This window comes from Anastrepha obliqua, chromosome 3, assembly GCF_027943255.1.
Source record: "Anastrepha obliqua isolate idAnaObli1 chromosome 3, idAnaObli1_1.0, whole genome shotgun sequence".
Lineage (NCBI taxonomy): Eukaryota > Metazoa > Arthropoda > Insecta > Diptera > Tephritidae > Anastrepha > Anastrepha obliqua.
This window is the reverse complement of record NC_072894.1, coordinates 113,204,277-113,226,886: the sequence shown is the minus strand read 5'-3', so window position 1 is coordinate 113,226,886 and position 22,610 is coordinate 113,204,277. Positions and strand designations below refer to the sequence as shown.

At 34.4% G+C, this 22,610-nt stretch overlaps 2 protein-coding genes across 3 annotated transcripts in view; one reads left to right on the top strand and one right to left on the bottom strand.

Moving 5' to 3' along the window:
• The window catches only part of LOC129242882 (cysteine-rich motor neuron 1 protein), a 213,920-nt gene that overhangs the window by 32,798 nt on the left and 158,512 nt on the right, over positions 1-22,610 (top strand). The gene's annotated exons all lie outside the window — the stretch shown is intronic.
• LOC129242162 (peritrophin-1-like) lies at positions 6,402-11,809 on the bottom strand. The gene is made up of 2 exons (XM_054878726.1): positions 11,500-11,809; positions 6,402-6,452 (listed from the first exon to the last, which is right to left on the bottom strand). Exons 1-2 carry the CDS (start codon positions 11,731-11,733, stop codon positions 6,402-6,404), a joined length of 285 nt encoding a protein of 94 aa, XP_054734701.1. The 5' UTR covers positions 11,734-11,809.

Below are 22,610 nucleotides of genomic sequence, written 5' to 3'. Positions count from 1 at the left end.
TGATCGGAGGTGGCGAGTGGAAACTACTTGCGTTACGACCAGACAAATATGGCCATCCTACAATCTGAAACAGACAAAAACCCTTATAAGTCTTTCGAAACACGAACTAAGGCATATAATATCTCTTATCACCGGCCACTGCCTGTTGGGCACTCACGCACGTCGGCTCGCGGTTCCTCAAAACGACCTGTGCAGATACTGCGAGGACGAAGATGAGGAAGTATCGAGCAGACATTTGCTGTTGTCCCGGTCTAGCCAGAAGTCGACTCGCTCTTCTTGGCTGTCCAACAATTGACAATCTTTCAGTACTCTCGAACCTGAAAATCGAATCTCTCATCAAATTCTCGAAACGAATTAATATCTTTGACCAAAATCCACAATAAAAATCTCGGTTAGGTGGGGAAAGCATATAACATAATGAGCTCTAGGGCAACACAACGGACCCAACTTGCGGTTTATGTGGCACTCCGATGCGGCGTCACCTTTAAACCAACCAACCAACCAAAAAAAAACAAAAAGAAAGTGTTAAAAAAATTTTAATACCAAAGTTTTATAAAATAATTTTAAAATTTTAATACACGTTAATAAAAAATTAATTAAAAAAAGAATATTTAAATTTCATTACAATTTATTAAAATTTTAAAGTTCTTATCAAATGCATATAATATTGTAATTTTTTTTTTATAAAATTTAAGTAAAGTTTAATAAAGTTTAATTAAGTTTAAATAATAAAAAAAATTACAGAAATATAAAAAAATTAATTAATTTTGGATAATAAAAAAATTTTCGTATAATTTAAATAAATATTTATAAACTTTAAATAAATTTTAATGAAATTTAAAGAATCTTTTTTTTTAATTCTTGCAGTCACTCAACCTAACCGAACTTTCATATTCAATGTGGTATTTTCCTGTGAAAATATCCTTAAACAATATAAATTTACTAACTTTCAATACTTGGTCTGCGGTGCACGTTCTGCTGCTTTCTGTCCATATATAAATGCCAAGTTTAAGATTAAGGTTACATTCTGTGCTACAGGAAGGACAAATTGGATAAACGCAGAGAAGGAAGAATAAACTATTAAAAACCAGTGCGTCATGCACAAGTAGAGGATCCCCCGACCAAAAAAAAAATTCACCCGATCTTTTGTATACATATAATTGGCGCTGACATCCTTGCGTATTGATGCTGTTCCACAAATGGAGGAACCTACAGTTCCGAATGGCAGGTTGATTTGTACGAAAAGCTTTTTCATGATAGAAATACGCTCAGAGATTTGTTATTGAGTGCCCAGGGAGACTGCTAGTGCAAACAACTTTTTCTACAGATTGGTGTTTCAGGTGCGGGGACTCGAACATGGGCGCTTCCGTATGATAGTCACACACTAACACATTTAGCTATGGCGGCCAGATTTTTTGATTGTCTAAATCATGGCAGTTACTTAACAGGCAGTGATTGTAAGCGATTTTACACTATGTTAGACTGCTTGCTGAGTCTATGCAATTATATTATTCTTGATATATTAATTTTGCGAAAAAAACTCGTTACTTTTGCCAATCCTATTCTTAAACTGTTTTATGACCGACTTTTAGTTCCTGAGCGTTGCTAGGGCTGCTAACATGCAGCCCAACTGCGATTATTTCCGTAATTTTATCGCCCCTGCCTGTGCGAGGTGTATCTTTGAAATCAAATGTGCCTGATTGGAATCGACGAAACAAAAATTGCACGTAATTACTAGTTGCAGTATCGACACCTTAAGGGAGGGGTCTAGGGTTTGACTTTCAAAAAATCGATTTTTTGGAAATAGCTTTTTCTTATAGTAAATCATCTCAAAAATATTGTCCCAAAATTTCAGCTCAATCGGAGTAAACCTTTTGGAGTTATAGACGTTTTTGTCCCCACTCCTCTGCGACAGCTGCGAGCGGAGCGTGTTTTTCAAACGCGTTTTTCTCGAAACCACTTTTTCAAAGTCCGTGACTATTAGAACTTCAACAATATTTAACCGATCCTTTTCAAATTTGGTATACAGCTTCTATATATAAAATACCTCCCCCCCACGGAGAGATTTTTCACTTTTTTGTTTTACATTAAGGGCGGTTTCCACTTATACAGCGAAAAAATCAGTGAAAATCCCACTTTTTGCTTCAAAAACGCGCTGGCAACGTAAAAATGAAAAAAAAAAAAAAATCGGAGCCCGTGGGGGGGAGGTTTTGGTGATAATTTAACCAAATAATTCTGTTTTTTTTATTTCAGGTGATTCTACAACTAGATACGATAGTCACCGCAAATCGCCTTTTGGAAAAGGCGTTTTCGGAAAAGTTACCTCACCGGCTTATTTCCCGATATTTTCTTAAAAAAATTTAGTACAATATTGTTGAAATGATGCTTTATAATGTACAAAAAGTTTAAATACATTTTCACTATTCATATCTCTAAAGCAAAGTCTCAAAAATTTATTAAAAAAAATGCTCAAACCCTAGACCCCTCCCTTAAACCCCATTCACAATTTCAGCGGTCTGGCTTGCATTTTCACTTTTATCAAAAAAATTTTAAAATGTGCAGAATTTTCTTTCTATTGACTTCCATTGTTAACAGTTGGTAATTGATAACTGATTAGAACAAACCAAAAACAACAAAATATTTTTTTTAGTGTGAAATGTGTCATTGGCAACTTTAAATTATTTGATTGATACTTAGCGGAATATCGAGCACTACAACCATGTACCGAGAAAATAATGTATTTTTTTTTCCTCAAACTAATATTATACCTTTTGGGATAGCTAAACAGATTAGTATATCTATTTAAAAAAAAAATTGAAATAGTTTTCATACAAAATGTACTTATATTTTTTCTTTTCTTCAACGACATGTAGTGAGAGTCAGTCAGCCTTAGTGCAAAATAGTAAATTGAGATTTTTATCATGGAGCCAGTTTTAACAGTCGGGCTTTTGTTCAAATTTTATTGATAAATTTTGTTCATTGGCATACGCTTTGATTCAAAATAGAAATAATAATAGAAATCGGACCTTAGAACTAACACTTCTAAAAATTCAATGAGTGCACAAAAACAAAAAAAAAGTTGTTAAAACTAGAGGCTGATAACCTCAGTTGCTAGTTTCTTTCCTCCTGTAATGCAATTATATATTTTAATATTTAATATAAATGAATAAATATTTAACAATAAACGTTAAATCGAATATCGCGATAATGGCTAAGTTACGGACCTGATTTAATGTAACCAAACTACTCAGATATGAACTAAATACTAATTTTCTTAAATATCTAGGACGTTATCGAGAATAACCCTGTAAAAAACACTAATTTTTTTCCTTGGTACATTTTAAAACTTCAAGACAACTCACTTGCATGACTACATTGCCTCCACTCAATTTATCGATTGCCTAGTTTGGCTCGTGAACACGTGTGTACAACCCATCCCCACGTGCATATACGAGTATACAAACCTACTTATGCACGAAGTACTACTTTTTGTATGCCATTGCGATAGTGGACTTAAAATCAGCTATTATGTGTAAAGAGTTTGAATTTTAAGCGCAATTTCCAACAATTTAGTAGCCGAAACTTTTCAAATAGGCAGCTTCCAATGGTTTCTTTCAAAGACTTGGACAAAAGTAAAACGTTTTAATTACGCCAAAGTAGAAGACCGACTAGAAAACTCGAAACAAAGTGAAAAGAAAAGTAACCAAAGAAAATTAACGAGAAAATGCCAGGGTGGAATATGGAGCTTATGAAAACCCGTCCCTTATAGAGATGCGAAAAATATCCTGACATAAATTAAATGCAGTTCTAAGCAGCGCAAACAAAGTTTATGTGAAATGAAAAAGGAAATTTACGGGAATAAGTAAATCAGGTAGCAAGGCTCAGGTTGAATTAATTAATTTAAAATAAAAATTGAAGTGGTGGTGGTTCATGGAGGAAATTATTGGGAAATTGCAAACTAATAAACTACAATAACGACTGCTGGATTTGTCGAAAGCGTGCGAAGTTGTTCATTTGTCAAATGACAAAAGAGTTTGAAACTTTTTGCGTTGCGCTTACCAACTGGAAAGTCTACGAAAGTTCAAATGAGTGGCAAAATGCGAGTGTGTATGTGTATGTGAACTTACAAGAGTTACAAGAGGTGAGAAAACTGCCATCCATTGAGCGAGGTGCGGAAAAGGTGATAGAAAATTTAATTAATCTAATTGAAAAGTTGTTAAAAGCCAAGGTAAACGGAGATTTTATGCAACAACTGATTAGTGTAGTTTCATATAATGAAAAAAAAATTTAATTGAAAAAAAGTTATTTAATTGATGGATTTGAGTGATAAAAGCAAAAAAGCATTAGGCTGAGCTATAAGTAGCTAACGATAAATTGTTGTTAAGCATTCATCCGGAATAATAAATACAGAAATATCGGCTGTTTTTTTAAGAGCTCGAAAACTTAAAAGGATAATACAAAACAGAAAAATTGTTGGAATGATTTGTTTTTTTTTTAATATAACCTAGTAGATAATTTCATGGCATTAATTTTTTGAATAGGATATCCAGCATATGGCCGCCGCATCTGCGAGTTTTTGACTACGTTTTCCACTCAATCTGAGCGTATGGCATCAGTGATTGTTTTAATATTGCAATAAATCGATTGTTAAGCGCGCCGTTTTGTTTCAACCAAATGCCGTCGATGTTTAACTTGTGAGTTTTTGTTAGAAAAAATTCAGTCAGTATGGCTCGATAGCACTAGCCATTTACTGTAGCAGCACCTCCTTACTCATTTCCAAAAAAAAAACTTAGGACCGATGAAGCTACCAGCGGGTAAACCGCACGTAAAATGTATGAATTCGTAATTCTTAATTCTTTTTTCAAAATAAATTTCCACAATTTGTCAGCATCGTTTTGGCGTTAAACGATTGATGATGACTTGCCAAACCTTACCGAACTGAAATGACGACATATTTTGCCATTCTTAGCAGTCAAACCATAGGTATCGATATCGAAAGTTCTCATTCGGCTTAAAAAAACAGCACCCTATATATGTACGTTAGCGTTGCAGCGAATACTTTTATTGTTTTTCAATAAATATAACATCGGCCGCCATAGCCGAATGGGTTGGTGCGTGACTATCATTCGGAATTCAAAGAGAACATAGGTTCGAATCTCAGTGAAAAACCAAGATAAAGAACACGTTTTTTCTAATAGCAGGCACCCCTCTGCAGCAAACCTCCGAGTGTATTTCTGCCATGGAAAAGCTTCTCATAAAAATCACTTGCCGTTGAGAGTCGGCTTGAAACTGTCGGTCTCTCTACTTGTGGAACAATATCCAGATGAACGCCACAAATAGGAGAAGAAGCTCGGCCAAACACCTAAAAAGGGTATAAGCGCCAATTATATATAAAGGGTGGTTAAGTTTCAAGGGCCGGTGGTGATTTTGAATAAAATACAATTTTTTTTAAGAAATTTTTGCCATTTCTCTTCATTATGATAATACTGATATGACTCAATTACGCACGGAACAAAATATGGGCCAAATGGTTGCCGCGGCCTCGGCGGCACACTTCCATCCGATGGTCCAAATTTGGATGATGCTGAGGCATAATTGAGGTTCTATGCCATTAATGTGCCGAATTATCTCATCCTTTAGCTCTTGAATTGTTGCTGGCTTATCGACGTACACCTTTTCTTTCAAATAACCCCAAAGAAAGAAGTCCAACGGTGTCAAATCACATGATCTTGGCGGCCAATTGACATCGCCGCGACTTGAGATTATTCGGCCATCAAATTTTCAATTTTTCAAGTGGCACCGTCCTGTTGAAACCATATATCGTCCACATCCATATCTTCCAATTCGGGCCATAAAAAGTTCGTCATCATCTCACGATAGCGAACACTATTCACAGTAACTACCTGACCGGCCTCATTTTGGAAAAAATACGGCCCACTGATACCGTGTGGGTGCATTGGTTTTTCGGCAATCACTCTTGGATTATCATTCGCCCAAATGCAGCAATTCTGCTTATTGACGAATCCACTCAGGTGAAAATGTGCCTCATCACTGAAGATGAAGTGCGCGATATGCATTTTGATTTGAAAGCCAACTTTCATAATAAGCCTGAATAACTTTAACGCATTGCTCGATTGTGTATCTTTCCATGGTTCAAACTGAGTTAGTCTGAGATTGAAAAGTGTCAAATGAAGTGTAGAAAGAAACTTGATCTGTAGGTGTGGTTGAATGTTGAATGTACATCGGCCCTTAAAATTTAACCACCCTTTACATCTATATTATATATATATATGTATATACGAAAATAAATAAAGTGCTAAAAAAATATACAAAGAAGATATAAAACTCGAAGGTCAGATTGTTTAAATTTGATTTTTATTTTGTCAGTCTGACATTTCGGCTTATTTTGCAAATATTGGAGAACACTTGGCACGCGATGGGTAGTCACAAGCCTGAAAACAAAAACAAGAAATTAATATGAAGTATCGGGATTAAGCAAATGTAAGGATCAGAAAATATTAGTTTTGCCCGAAAAAAATGACCTTCCTGGAAGAATTGAGTGTACATCCGCCATTTTAAATGATCAAAAAAAATGTATTGTATATTATGTTAATGTATAAAGAAACTGTATGCCAATTTAGAAAAAAAAATATATTAACTTCTTCATTTTAAATACATTTATTTAAAATCAGGGAAAATATGGCCGTTTATAGGTATCTGCCTCCTTAAAGAAAAATAAATCCATTATTTTCTCGGTATATGATTGTAGTGGTCGATATCTCGTCAGGTATTAATCAAACAATTTAAAGATTATGCTCGTCATCAAGGTGACATTTTGCAATAAAAAAATTTGTTTGGTGTTTATGGTTTGCTCCATTCGGGTGTGGGTTTCCGTGTGTTAACAAAGGAAGCCAACAAAGAGAAAATTTAAATTTTTGATAAAGGGGAAAACTCAAGCTAGACCGCTGAATTTGTGAATGGCATTTATGGTGCTGATACCGTAACAGACCATTACGTTCCATTTTGGTTTTGTCGATTCCGAACAGGCATTTTTGGTGTTAAGGGAAATGTAGATAAAATCACAGTAATTAACAACGTTGACTAAGATCTTAATAGACCTAGGTTTTACCATCGACCATAAATATATTTAAAACCATTAACGAAAAAATAATGGATTTCTTTGTCCCCAAACTAATATGTTGGATTGTTAAAAAACAAATATATATATATATTATATATATATATATATATATATATATATATATATATATATATATATATATATATATATGATATTGCATTGCAAAGGCAGGACTACATACATAAAAGCTCCAAAAAATCTGTCCAACATATCTCACTCTTGTCTATTGCACCAGCATACATTTTCTCTATCGAGAAACGATATCATATCAATACTTTCAGTATACCAGTTTTTACTATATTTCCTTTATTTTTTGAATGTTCTTTATTTTTTTTAATAAAATTATAGCTCATCGGCTAAGAAGCCCCAAATAAATCCAGTCCTCAAATATTACACAAAATTTAGAAAAATTCCACAAAAAACATTTCATTCCGAATCCCTGGGTTTTTTATTTAAAATATATAAAAAATTAACGAAAGCCCAGGATATCTTTTATATACAGAAAACGCGCTACACTGACAGAAAATTTTAAAAATCAAACAGAGCTTTGAGCTACTTAAAACTTGCACTTTGTTGAACAAAAATTTAATAACCTACGAAGCTGCGTATCTGGAATCTTTCCAGAAATTTGAAATGAAAGCCATGAAACTTAGAGGTTTGTAGAATCTTTTTTTAGAGGTTTGTAGAATCTTTTTTTTTAATTTTTGAAATATGAATTTACACAATGCGCTTTATATAGTAGGTGGCGCAAAATTAATCAATCCATCGAAAGGTTTATAATTTTTGCAATTAGTACCGTACGCCTATTACATTTGACACTTACGAACTAGACAGCAACTGAAAACAAACAAAAATAGTTAACTTTACCTCTCCTCTATTCTCCTACCGATGCTCTGAAATGGGAGTCCTGTATATACTTGGAAGTTCTCATCGAAGTTAGCTAACTTCTATGATGTACAGAATGCAAAGGTGTAGCCAACATTAAACCGGTATTCGGCTCTCAACGGATTTGAAGGAATCTGCTAATTTGCTAACATAACATGGAATATGGCAGCGGTTTATTTACAGTAGAGGTTCTCAGAGGCAGAAATTGGCTCGTTATATAAGAAAAAATCAAGACAGCCACTGCTCATGTAACTTCGTTGCTGTCTGAACAACAACTGATTGGAAGAATATGAAGATACGTGTGAATGGAGCGAACATAATTGTGCTGTTAAGTCGCTTTTGGCGGAGCAAGCAAATATACTCTCACAAATTCCTTCATGGCTGGTCAAATATTTTATTCTGTTATTGAATTATTTAATAGCGTCTGGGGTTTTACTTCACCCTTCTGCAATGGCTTAAGGGGTTCCTAAGTCCAGAATTTTCATAAACTCGAGTTTTGCACGATTTTACAGATTATTCTTTATAGTTTTAGGTGTATTTCTGTGGAACTCGATTGTAAAAATTATGGTAGAAAATGTAACTGCACGACGAGAATTTGATGCGCACAGGTAGCTGTCCTTCGTTTGAGGCTGCGAAAAGGCACTTCAAGGTTTAAATTCGTTTTTCTCGGAACTACTTTTTCCAGCACGGTCTGCATGATAACTTGCAGTTTTTTTTGTTTTCTCGATAGATTTGATTTTTGATATTTTTATACAAACATTTTATAAACATTATTAAAGTGTGACATTTGTGACGTAAAACGTATACTTTTTATTAAAATGCCGTAAACTGCAAAATTTTTCGAAATTCAAAAATCCGACTCGACAGACTATAACTACAACTTGATTTTAAAAAAATTTTTTAACTTTTTACAGACTCATCAACATTTCAAAGAGAAATGATGTAGACCGTGGAGCAACTTTTTTTCATTGTACTTTGGGTCACGTGATTTTTTATGTACAATAGTAATTTTTGTAAAGAAAAATTAAAATAAATTTTTTATGAAGTTTAAGTACTAATACACAATGTATAAAAATGTTTATATTTATTTCTTTTGTTATTCCTTCTAAAACCAGTTTTCCTCTTAGCGCATTTTTAGCGCTGCTGGACGTATGTAACTCGGTATTTCGGACTCAGTGGATGCTCAGAAGCTATTCAACTCGACTTGAACGATCTTCAACGCTGGTGCAAATGGTCGAGTCTGCCTTTAAATATTAAAAAAATATTTTCATTTAACATTTTCGAGACATCAGTACACTTTTAGCACATTTCTACCCCAAAAGAGAAGAACAGCTCTTTCACTTTCGTTTATTTTCAATTTTGTTAATGGCATCGTCGACTGTCCAAATCTACTTGAGCGAATAAGCTTTAACGTCCAAAGAAGTATTTGCAATTTTTACTCTTTGTATGGGGAAAACTCGAAGGTGCGAATAATGCACCTAGTCGAGACTATAATTCCTTATCTAATACTATTCTGCTTGATTTTTTTTTTATCCAAATCGAATTTTGTAAACAATTAAAGCTTAGTTATTTAAGGGGTTAGGCGTAGTCAGAATTTTCAAAAAATTTGATTTTTTTTGCATTTTCTTATCATTCACATATTCACAATAATATCTCAAAAGTATTGTGTGAAAATTTGAAGGGAATCCGACAAATACTTTCTGGGTTATTTAGCAATTGACAAAGGGCGCTTGGGCGCTCCCAAGGTCGATATCAAAACTTTAAATGCGTTTTTTCTCAAAACTATGTTTTTGAACTGGTGATCAATGTAACTTTATACCGCTTTTGAAAAACATAAAAATCTCATGCCTGATCATAAAGTTTTTTTTTCAAAAATTTGGATTTTTTTTAATTATTAACTGTCGGTTTTTTTCTCTAAAATCTGAAAAATATATATTATCCTGAGGCCTCCTTTTTGTTAATTTAAAAAAAAGCTTCGATCAGACACAAGATTCTCTCTTAATAAAACTAATTTCTCTTGTCCGATTGATATTATATGCATCTCCCCACGAACTTGTAATGATCACGGCAAGGACTTCTGGAGAAACGGGCACCACACAAAAACCGATAACTTTTACAATTATAAATTTTTATAATTATTATTTTTTTATTTAGTTTTGCTAAAGTCAAGTCGAAACATGATGTATTAATGCTATGTTTTTATTTTTGCTAAATAAGGCAACTGACTAGGAACTAAAAATCACCATTTTTTCGGGCCTCTGACTACTCCTAACCCCTTAATATTTATATTTTTATTGATTGCTAATTTTATATTTGTCAAAATTAGCTTGCTTTTCTTTACATTTGTGTCTAGTCTATAAGGTAATTTGTAAAAGGTGGTTCAATTTCAAGGGCCGATGTTGAATGTGAAGCACACCTAAACGTCAACGACACCATTGGACTTCTTTCTTTGGGGTTATTTGAAAGAAAAGTATGCTTCGATGAGCCAGCAACAATTCAAGAGCTAAAGGATGAGATAATTCGGCACATTAACGGCATAGAACCTCAATTATGCCTCAGCGTCATCGAAAATTTGGACCATCGGATGGAAGTATGCCGCCAAGGCTGCGGCGGTCATTTGGCCAATATTTTATTTTATACCTAATTGAGCTATACTAGTAATATCATAATAAAGAGAAATGATAATATATTAATTTCCTAAAAAAATATATTTTATTCAAAATCAGTACCGGCCCTTGAAAGTTAGCCATCCTTTACATACTATAGATTATGAAAATAGATAAATAAATAATGCCCACCTAAGTATTATTAGTGCATGACAAACGTCCTAACTCTCAATTGGTCGGTCGCTTTTACAAGGTCAATATCAGATCAAACCTATAGGGTTTCGAACATTTTCTCTAACATTATTTCAGTACGCAAAAACTAGGACACATGATCATTATATGCACTCAGATTATATGCGCTTTAGCCGCATAAAAATATCTTGGTTATGTAAGCAAAGCACAATAGACCTAATGATCGAAGTGCATGCTCTCTGCGCTTATCGAACTATTTCAAGCCAGACTTACCGGACCCTACGAGAATTTTTATCACTCCCAGCACAACTCACAATATTCCATAGAAAAATCTTTCCCAATACTCCCGAACATTTTCTAACCAAGTACTAATATCGCTTCTCGCACATACTTCGATCTTCCCAATAATATGATTTTTAGCACTATTTCTACTTAGTTTTATAAACTCAGAATATCAAACACTTTTTATGCTAACTTTTTCCCTCAGTTATCTGCCTTTGCCTGCCAAAAAGTAGCTGTTATCAGCACAATCTTTTCCAATTATTTCTGTACTTCACATCCAAAAGCTAGTAACTTAAAAACCAACAGCATTCGAACCTACTCGACACTCGACGGGGCAGTTCCAAAGCTAAAAACTACATGGCAAACCAAACGCCCGCCCGCCATCTCACTCACCATCAAGCGTGTGCTATAATGCAAGCCCTCTGGGCACTTATTCACTTTTGGACGCCCACGATCGCACTTATAGAAGATGCCACAGTTGCTAGGCGATGGTATTTGCACCACAAACGCAGTATCCGATTGATTCCTGGGACACTCGATGCCCTCTTCAACAGCAATTTTGGCCGCGTTAATGCTGGTGACAGCGACAAGTGCAGCAAATACAAAGAAAAATACGTGGAATTTCATTTTGTTAACGACGGTTCCGTTTTCAACTCAGTTATATTTTATTAGACAAAAACAACAATGAGTTGCACACGAACAGTCTGTGCTGTTCTTGGTAAAATATTTATTTTGGAATGCTCGGTGTGTACCCAAACGGAGTTGCCTTTATAGCAACGGGGAGCTGCTTGTGAGCAGAATAGAGGAAGAATTTAAGCATTTCAAATTGTCTGCATGAGTTAGTGAATGTGCAATTGTATACACGAAAATGCAGTTACTCATTTCTTATCAGCGCCTCACATTTTTGTTTTTGGCTTTGTATTTGATATTATCTTTTTTAGTGTTTCATTTATTTCTATTAAATTACTTATCTTACCTTCTTGTTGCTTTAGTTTGCATTTCTAGTTCTAATTTTTGTTTTAATATTTTTTGTTTTATTTGTTGTTGAGCTTGTCTGTGTTTTACAACAGCTTCACAAATGTTCTGATAAAAAAATTGTCTTGGTTTTCTCAGCTGTTTTTGTGTGATATTTCGATGTTGCACTTTTTAAAATGTTTTTGGCTAAAATTTGTTTTCTCTTATCTTTTCTGTTCTTATTTATTTTTGCGGTCTAAAAATATGCTTGTTTGCAAAAAAATTTAACACGATTTTGCAATTTCATTGATTTGCAATTTTTCTAATTTTCGATTTTTACGCATTGAGTGCCGCAATACTACCCGACTTATTACGTCGTTCAAAAACGTACGGCAAAAGTAAAAAAAATGTTTCTGTCCTGATACAAAACAATAAATCCAAAATAAGCCACAGCTCCGCATGGCAATGCTGTGGTAATCAATAATATTACTTTTACATTCATTTTTAACAAACAACCACTGCCAATTTAAAAAAAAATTCAAAACTTTTTATGATTTAGTATTTTTTTTATTTGAGCAAATTTTCAAGAACGTAGTTTTATAGGTCATTGAATTTTGCTGTAATGGCAAGCAGCTGTTGAATGAAACGAAAGAGTACAGAAAAGCCAGTATAGAAAAACATGCTGTAGCTTCTCAGATAGTATCAAAGTGACGTATATTTTGCTTTATTGGAAGTGAAAAACACCGTGATCTATTAGCTACAATCGCCTGGCCAAATCGTAGTGACTAAGATCTAAGATCCATTGGGGGTACTTTAATTCAGTAATTGAATGTTAGCAGTGAGAATTAATGAAATGGAAGAGCATTGTACCTAATTATCAAGTTATGAACTTGCATAATTAGACAACTATTTGTTTTGGTTCCTCCACAACTCACCTTAGAGAAATTCAAGAAATTTTATTAGGTGTGCAACTAAGTTCTCGCTTTCTTTAATGAAAATGCAACTTTATTCTGAAAAACTGGTTACAAGTGAATCAACAGAAAGTTTTGCCTATCGCTGGCTACTACTTTTTCCTTTTTCCTATCTACCTGGTAGATCTCGTATACCGTCGCGGTAAAATTGTTCATCTTTAGAGGCTATCCACTGATCAAGCCATTTTTTAACGTCTTCATATGAACTGCTGGTCAGCTAGACCATGTGCCATCGATCGGAACAGTTGATAATCGGACGGCGCAATGTCTGGAAAATATGGCGAGTGGGGTAGAATTTCACATTTCAGTGTTTCCAGGTTTGACGGGTTTGGGAACGTGAGGCCGAGCGTTGTCATGCTGTAGAATCACTTTTTCATGCCTCTCCGCGTATTGCAGCCGCTTCTCGCGCAGTGCTCGGCTCAATCGCATCAATTGAAGTCCCCAGTAATGGTTTCGCTTGGTTTTAACAGTTCATAATAAATAACACCAATTTTGTCCCACCAAATACATAGCATAACCTTCGCAGCGTGAATATTCGGCCGCGGCGACGACGTAGAAACAATAACTTTATTTTCTTTGCATTTCTGTACTGAATCCATTGTTCATCACGCGTCATGATGCGATAAATAAAACCCTTCCCTTTTTGCCGCTGGAGCAGTTGTTCACAGGCGATAAAACGACGTTCAACATACCTTGGTTTTAACTCATAAGGAACCCAAGTCCTTTGTTTCTGAATCATTCCCAAAGCATGTAATCGCTTGGAAATGGCAAGCAAATGAAGCAAGCTCTTCTTGCGTTTCAAACGGATCCTCATTGAGCAATACCTCCAATTCAGTGTCTTCGAAGGTTTTTGGCCTTCCCTCACGCGGACGCTCGTCAACATTAAAATCACCGCCAATCTCGGCACGTTGTTTCACTTAAAGCAACATCTCCATAAACTTTTTGTAGCTCTCGATGCGCTTCAGACACCGTTTTTTTTTCGAATGAACGAAGAAAATCAACACTTCCCGCAAATTACGATTATTCGACACAAAATCAAACATTTTCACAAAACCAAAAGTGTAGATGATACCAAAACAAAATCACTAATGTGCCGAAACAGTGTATTTACCATATATCCAAGCTTGGTTTATGACGTTTGGGTTATGTTAGAATCGACTAGCACACACTGCTGGCGACAGTCTGCCGCTGTCTGATGTCCTAAGTAGTGGGAACACCTACCTGCCGTTGCTTAGGAATAAACTCTTCTTACTGCTTGGAGCGCCATCTGTATTTCACATTTTTCTGGCAGAAGGATCGCGCAGATGGTTGAGGACTTCACTAAATTTGGTGTGTCTGGGCTATTATCGCGATTGCGCGCTTCCTCTTGCTAGCGCCACTAATGCATTGTGTAACTGTGGGTTTTTCTTTGTTTTTGCTTGTTTTACCAGCCACATTGTAAATAATTCGCTGACCTTTGTGCGGAAGTAAGGATGGGAAGGATACGTTTTTGGGGTTGAGGAATGAGATTTTTGTTTGTTTGTTGTTTTTTTTTTTTTGTTTTTGGAAAGAGGGAAAGTAGGTAAATTTGGAAAAGTGGGATCTGGAATGGCAGGCTAGTGCACTTACACTAGACTAACGAGGCCGCTAAACATTAGCCTGAAATAAATTTCGAATTGTTGCTATATCTAGCATATACTTCAGGGTTCGTCCCTTGCGACTTTTTTCTGTATCAAAATACGCAAAAGTAGCTCTTCAGTAAAAAATTTGGATTTAATGAAGAAGTCGTTGATGAAAAAGCTGCCTATGTTGAGGGAAACGAGAGATCAGATTATAATAATATTTAGAAGGAATTACAAAATGGGAGATACATCTGATCCAGGTATCGACCTTAAAAGATATTTTATTCAAAAGTAAAATGTTTTTTTTTCAAATAAAATGTTCCGCATTTCACTTCTCAATCACTTATAAGTATTATTGTAATAATTATTAGCCGAACCTCGTAAATGTACATACATTTTATTTTTATAATTTTTTTATTTTTATATTTTTTGTTCTTTTTGTTGGTGTCTATAAACATTAAGTATTATTCCATCTTGCTGTTGGAGGTATAGTAATTAGTTTTTGTGTTTAACAAGTAATCGCCAGAGGAAATTCTTAATTCCCCAGCGATAGGCATTTACTCAGACAGCCAGGAGTGAGAAAAGCAGCAGCGAAGTATGTGGACAACGGCAAGAGGCAAGTTAGTAGAAACTGTAAAAGAAAACTCGGGCCAAAGGCGACCTAATGACTATCGGGATGAGAGGATGTTTAGTGGAGAAATATACGGCATGTTTGATTTCTTGCCATAATTGCGACTAAATAAAAATTTTTACTAAGTCTGAATACTCATAGTAAATAGCGCTCAGTCGTTTCTTTAATAGGGATAAAAGAACTAAATAAATACAACAAAATAGTATGAAAATTAAGCTTGAAAAAATATGTTGAAATAAACTCAAATATTTAGAATTAAAGCAAAATAAATACAAATTAAAAACGAGCAAATTTGATTGGTGTGAGTATGTAGAGGTTGTTGTTTTTTTGGGGGGGTTTTGTTTTAATGAGCAAAATCTTCTTCTCGTATTAATTTAAAATCATTTCTCATGTGCTTACCACTGCAGGCTATTTGCGTGAGAGAGCGGGAAAAGTGGTTTTCATACTGCGTACCACAATGGTGTGCTGCATGTGCTGTGCCCTTTGAAGCGCCTGAGAGGAATTAAATTAAATTCATCGCTTTATATAAACAAAGTGCTCTGTTAGAGAAATGAGTTTGTTTATTCAGTTTTTTTATTATTTTTCTGCAAACTGGGATATTATGCAAATGCATGCTGCTTAATATTATTCAATTTCGTGGTGTATCTACTGGATTTCTTTACATTTTTTTTTCTTAATTTTTTGTAACGAGACCAAACAGAGTACACCTTCCGTTCAATTTGCTGTGGGGCCCAATTGAAGGACTTTTGGTTATTCAACAGGTTGTATATCCAAGGGAGTAACTGAATCGAACTATTCGGCCCCGTCTGGGAAAGCTCAGGCTTGCCTTATAAACTAATTAGCTATAGATTTATTCATCATCAGCCATAACTAGGGCAGTGAAGTTTGAATAACCATATTTTTTTTATTTAAGGTACTAAGTGAAGCTTTTTTAGTTTCAATTGATTTCACTGTTTAAAATAAAGGCGTAGGTTAAGTAAGGTTTTTGTAGCAGTCGGTTTAGTATAGCCAACTCACTTAGAAGATGTGCGGAACTTCAGTGTTAAATCATCATGGAACCGTCTAGACACTCTAATGAAGCACAGAATAGACTTTTATATCAATACCGGATAGTTCCGTAAGCGAGTCAAAAGAGCATTTTTCTAAAAACCTTGCTCTACTCCTAGCAAAGACTGGATAATTGCGGAGGAAGTGTTCTACTTTTTCTTCCTCCTCTGCGTCTCTATAACTTCTGCAGTATGAATAAGAAAATACTCGTAGCCTAGAAGAGTGACTACTTAGCAGCCAGTTGTCGGTGACAAAAGCCACAACCTTCGAAATGTTCTCTCTTGAAAGGATTAGGAATTTTCCTGACCTTTTCTTATCTGTTTACGGTTAAATTAGCCTAGTTGTAGCACAATTATTTTCTTCTCTCCATAGCCTATGGGCTTTCTGAATAATATTTTTCTTATTCTTAATATACAAGTTAATATACGAGTTTCAAAATTTCCTCTGTTTTCAAGCAGTAGAAGATTAATTCCCTTTCTGGACATCTGATCGGCCTTGTATTTTCCTTCAATAACTCTATGTCACGAAACCAATTTAAGACTGACTTTGAGTACGGTGCTAATATCATTTAGAGCTAACAGGTATTCATGAGCAATCTTTGATCTTAGTATAGATGTACCTATTCATTGATTTGATGGCCGTCTGGCTATACGAGAAGATATTTATCGTAGTTTTTGTTACGGCTAAGACTTCTGCCATCGGTGTAAAAATTTATTTCCCCTCTTCTCCCTGACCTCTGAGTTTGCCACTCTCTTCTTGACGGGTGGTCTTCAAGTGCCAGTCGAAGATGAGTTAAGCCAAAGTGTAGGCTGATTATAACTACTCTTAGTAGTATAGAGGCGTGGCCGAGCCACCGGGTCTTCCATAGCGCCAAACTATTAAGTCTAAGTGCTGAAGCGGTGGCCACGTGTAAGAAAGGCGTAACATTTTATAACAACTGGGAGCAGAATTTTGACTCGGATTTTTTTTTTTGCTTTAATTAAAACTTTTTTTCACGTATTATAATATTAATATATGAAATTTTTATATTAATATAATATATCATAAATATTTTGGAAGTGTTTACATAAAATTTAAGGTCATTGTGAGGAAATTTGTGCAATGGTGCTATAAAATTAGCTGGAGACAGAAATGAATATTTAATTCAACGTATGCCGAAAGCGGCAAAGTGTTTTGTGACAAGCCCGAACAGAAAACTTGCAAACTGAGTACTAAAACTTGGAAGAAAAGACGTTCGGTTGATGGTTGGTATTTTTACAGGACACGATGCGTGGGGTCAGCTTATAACCACCATTGGAATCATTAAGGACTCGATGTGCCTGTCGTGCTTGGAGGAGGCGGATAGCACTGAGCACTTTCTTTGTGAGTGTCCTGCCTTTGCTAGAGTACGGCTACGAGTTTTGGGATCCGATGTCATGAGAATGAGTAATATTTATTCTCTTAAACTGGAGGATATTTACAGATTTGCCAAAGAATCTGGAAAATTCCCACAGGACTATCTACCTATGTCTCTGTCTCTATTCTTTCCTATCACTTTCCCTGATAATTTTCGCCTCTCCTCCTCGACTATCTACCCTCTTTCCGGAGCTCTAAATACAATGGGTTTTTTAGACTGAGCATTTTAGGAGCCACCAAATCTCTTGGTGCGCCTTGACTCGACCTCTTCAAAATTTCAACCTCAATTTTCATGCCGAAAGCTTTTTCAATTACTTATTCATATTTTTGTTGTTATTATTATAAAAAATTTGTTATAATTATTTACTAAATTCTCTCCATGCGAATGCACCGCATGTGGAGAAAATAGGAAAGATCATCAGCGAAAAATCATCAAAAAATTACCAAAAATCAAAAAAAGTGTATAGGGACTTCAAATTTGCAGTTTGCCATACTAAAATTTAATGAGTTCTAAAGCTGTGGGCTATATTTTTGAAAAATTCGGATGAAAAATTTTACAATTTTGATGAAAATTTGTCGAATTTTTGTAATGAAAAAATAATTTAAATTAATGAATCAATAAGACAGTCATCAAAACTTTTCAATATGGGGTACCTTTACAATAAATTGATTATAAGTTTTCAAATTCTAATGAAAATTTGTCTAATTTTTAACAATTTGGTACACAAAAAAAAAAAATTTGGATTATATCTGTATTCCTTATAAAACAAAAAAAAAATCAAAAAATGTAAACATAAATAAATAAATCATCAAAACATAAATAAATAAATCATCATAACTTGTCAATATGTGGTGCCTTCATATGATAATAATTTGTAGGGTGGGTGTACTTTCAGCAAAATAAAAAAAATAAATTTTTTGAAATTTCTGCATTTGTCGTCTATTCGCTTAGATATTGAATAAGAAGGCAAGATTGGAATTTAATAATATTTATTATAATTTTCAGCTGCTCATCATTTATACCGCCTATCAAATATTTACTAGAAACTACAAAGTTTTTGTTTTATAAAAAACATAACAAACGCGATCAAATCACTTAAATTATTGTAAGAATTAGCGTTGAGCGTATTTACATTCGTTACATTCATTTTAACAAATTTTGCTGAATAACAGCACATCCTTCCCTCAGGCCAACATTGCGTATACGCAGCGGGTATTACACCCAGCATTGCCATTATTACATAAATATTTCTTTATTCTAAATTAAATTTTCCTGCTCTCTTCCATTCCCCATCCCAATTTGTTTTTAATATTTTTCACTTCCGTCATTCCTGTTACCCATTTCCATCAAAAAATATTGTCTTCACACTTAAACTCACAGCGGGGGTACGTTCTCTATGCTGCTCTTTTCTATTAATTTGCAGCGCGTGAAATCATTACGCTCAACCAGCATCGGCTGTCCACAGCAAACCAAGCGCAAAGTTGGAATTTAGTAGATGCCATTCTACCAGTAAGCATGACTACGCGATTTTCTATGTGCATATGTATGTATGTGTGTGTAGATAGTTTTTTATATATGCCCAGTAGTAAAAGTAGAAGTAGAGGTCAGATCCACAAACTACTTATGCAGATAAAGATTTTATGACTGTTAATGGCAGTTTGAGTACTGCAGCAAGGAATGGCAATGAGAATTATTATTCTAGAGTTTCTGTATTATTTTTTTATGTATTATATTTTATTATATATTATTCCAGAACTTTCGTATAAACTTATATGACATAGGGGTTCCTTTTTGTTTTAATTTTTAGTATAAGTTTGAAGATTTACTTTACCGATTTAAACAACTTTCCAAGTTACTGCAGTATTCAGTCAGATTCTGTCACTCATTTCTGACTGAATTTCAATGCAATTGTTAGAAAATGTAGGCACTATTTAAATCAGTTCTCCTTAGCTTTTTTCACTAATTCATCACTAGAAATTTTTAAACTAATTCAAAACTATTAAAATTTATGTGTCAGCAGTAATTTTTCGACCACAGAGTTACAATTGCTACAAAGGACTTGAATCGCTAAACAAAGGAAAATTAAAAGCATAGCGTGCGGCTAGATTGAGAACCCATATAGTAACTTAATTCAGTTTTAGTTATTTTTTGAGTCTAAGATTTTAACAATTTTACAAAATATATTATATTAAATACTAAAAATTCATTATTATACTAGGGTAGTTTACAAAAAGTCGTACCACTCAATATTTGTTACGACAGCATACTTAATTATTCTCTATTGGAAAATAAAATATTATACAATTATTTTTTTATTTTGGAATTGATTGATAAATATTCAATAGAGGCGCAAAACTCTGGTAAATTTGCATGAAATTTACTAAATAAATTGTATATTAATTCTGCATATTTCATGTGAAGTTGCTCGAAAATTTATATTTTCAATAAACAGAAGTGCTTGTCCACAGGGAAAATACAACAAACGAAATACAAATGCAATTTACACCGACGCATCCACGATGGGTTGCAGCGTCGACGCCGGTGTATATTTAACAGACCTCGAACCTTCCAAGCCTTTTTGCCAAAGGAATTGGAAGAGTATTGTTGCAGAAGAAGTACTCGGTATAAGGGAAGCTTGCAGGTTAATTCGAAACCATCAAATAACACCTATCGGAAATATGTATTTTTTTCAGATCGTCAAGCATCTGTCTTAACTGTAAAGTCACCTATTTACGAGTATATAACCAGAATTTAATGCTTTAGCGCCTATGACAGACATCACTTTCAATGAGAAAGCTGATGAACTGGCAAGACAGGGGGCATCTTATAACGAATCCGAAGCGGTAGAAATAAGCTGTCCCCAAGGCGTGGGCTATTCCAGAGGCAGACCGTTGACAGATGAACCAACATGGTCGTGTATCAAGATTATCGACCTACAAAATTTGAGTAAATATACAGTACTTCGGAACATAATCGAATACCTTTACTTACATAAATGCACTACAAAATAATTCAAAAGACAGCCTTAAATCTTTATATATTATTTTAAAAATATTTAGAAATATTTTTGGTTTAATTTTTTGTAAGTGAATAAAATAAATAAAATAAATGGAAATGAGTTGGGAAATAAGTTCAAGGATGCATTTGATTTGAAGGTGTTACAAAAGTGGTGTGCCCTCCACTATTGCTTCTCACTTCCTCTGACCTTCTTGGAAAAGATTTCATCAACGAACAAACGTAGATAGCGTAAATCTTCCTCCATTCTTTACAGATAAATTACACCTTTAACTGAAATATGCATTAGCTAGGAATTCTCGATTGATTTAAGACCTCCACTGGGTCACTCGTTCGTTACACGTATTTAAATAAAACTCAAAAAGTTATGGGAGTTTCACTTTCTGGAATCTATTAAAGGTGGTAGCGGTAGAACAGCTGGTTTATCTTTTTTTTTTCTTTCACCGACTATATTCGGAGGTCAGCATAAAATTAAAGGATGAAAAACCGTCCATTTGCACCATCGTCTTATGCTTCTAGCTCCAACTTCCTATCGGTTGTTCGTGCTTATCTTTTTTCTTTACTTTCATTTCTAATGCACAAAGGGTTGTTGTTGGTTTAGTGCCCCTACCTCTAATAATTGGGTAATGGGTATTACTGAATATAGTCTCAGTCAATAGTAAAAAAAAATTAAAAATAAAAAATTAGAAATGACAAAAAAATTAAAAAAAATGTGTTTAAAAATAACGAACAAATTGAAAAAAACAAATCCCTAAAAATCTGTTCAAAACTGACAAACAATTCAAAAGAAAGAAAACCATATTTCCAAAAAAATGTTTGTTTTTATTAAGTGTCTTTTAAACTCCAAATTTATCGACAATGAATAAATTATTACTAAATATATTTAAAGCGAAACTATTTCCAAATTTTTTTTCTTAATTTTTTTTTGTTTCATTATACATTTTATTATAATTAACCCTACATATGGTGTAAACCGATTTTAAAAAAGTATACTACATATCAAAAAAAAATTTCTTAAAATGTGTATTTTATTTTAAAAAGAACCGAAGATATTTGACTTTAAAAATTTATATGCCAATCGACATTAAATAAGTCTCAGAAGTATTTGATTCTTTTTTTTATTTTTTTTTTCTTCTTATCATAATCAAATCAACTCATAAATAAATTAAATTATGTCCAATTTAAGATTATGTCCAAAATACTTGAATCTTACTTACTTATTTAGCTGACAACTACAACCGATGGTCGATCTTGGTCGCTACCAAAATGTTGCGCCAATCCCACTGCATTGCGCGCGTTGACGCCAGTTAGTACGACCCAAGGCGGTCCGACCCGGATTTATATCCGGCCAAGGACTGTCACTTCAGCAGCATTCCCAGTATATGTATGGGGATTGTTTATGTTGTTACAACAACAACAACAACCAAAGACGGTCACGTCGTCGTCGACTTGGTCTTTCCAAAGTAGATAAGGACGTCTTTTGTTGCAAATTCTACCAGTACATTTCGAAGACAACATCTTCTTTGCTTGAGCGTTGCTGTCCATTCGCTCAACATAACCTTCCTAGCGCAGCTGCTGAATTATAATGCGCTTCACTACGTTTATTTCAGCGTACAGCTCGTGGCAGTATCTTATTCGGTATGCATTACGAAAATTGAATCATAGATCTTTTTTTTTATCGAAAGCTCGTAATCGTGAATGGCGCCATATAGTAAAGCTGGGAGAGTGAGTGATTGATAGAGCGTTTTTTCGTGCGTAAAGAGAGGAATCTGCTTTTCAATTGCTCAAAAAGTACCACCTCTTGACAAGAGTTATTCTTCGCTGAATCTTTTGCTGACTTTGACAAAGTTTCTAAATACGCCTAACTTGTAATTGTCAATCGCAAATTA

Bases quoted from the DNA above. Each gene is read 5' to 3' on its own strand.
- LOC129242162 (XM_054878726.1), bottom strand. From the start codon at position 11,733: ATGAAATTCCACGTATTTTTCTTTGTATTTGCTGCACTTGTCGCTGTC. The intron at 6,453-11,499 runs GTGAGTGAGATG...TTTTGTTTTCAG, and splicing joins ATTATAGCACACGCTTGATG to GCTTGTGACTACCCATCGCG.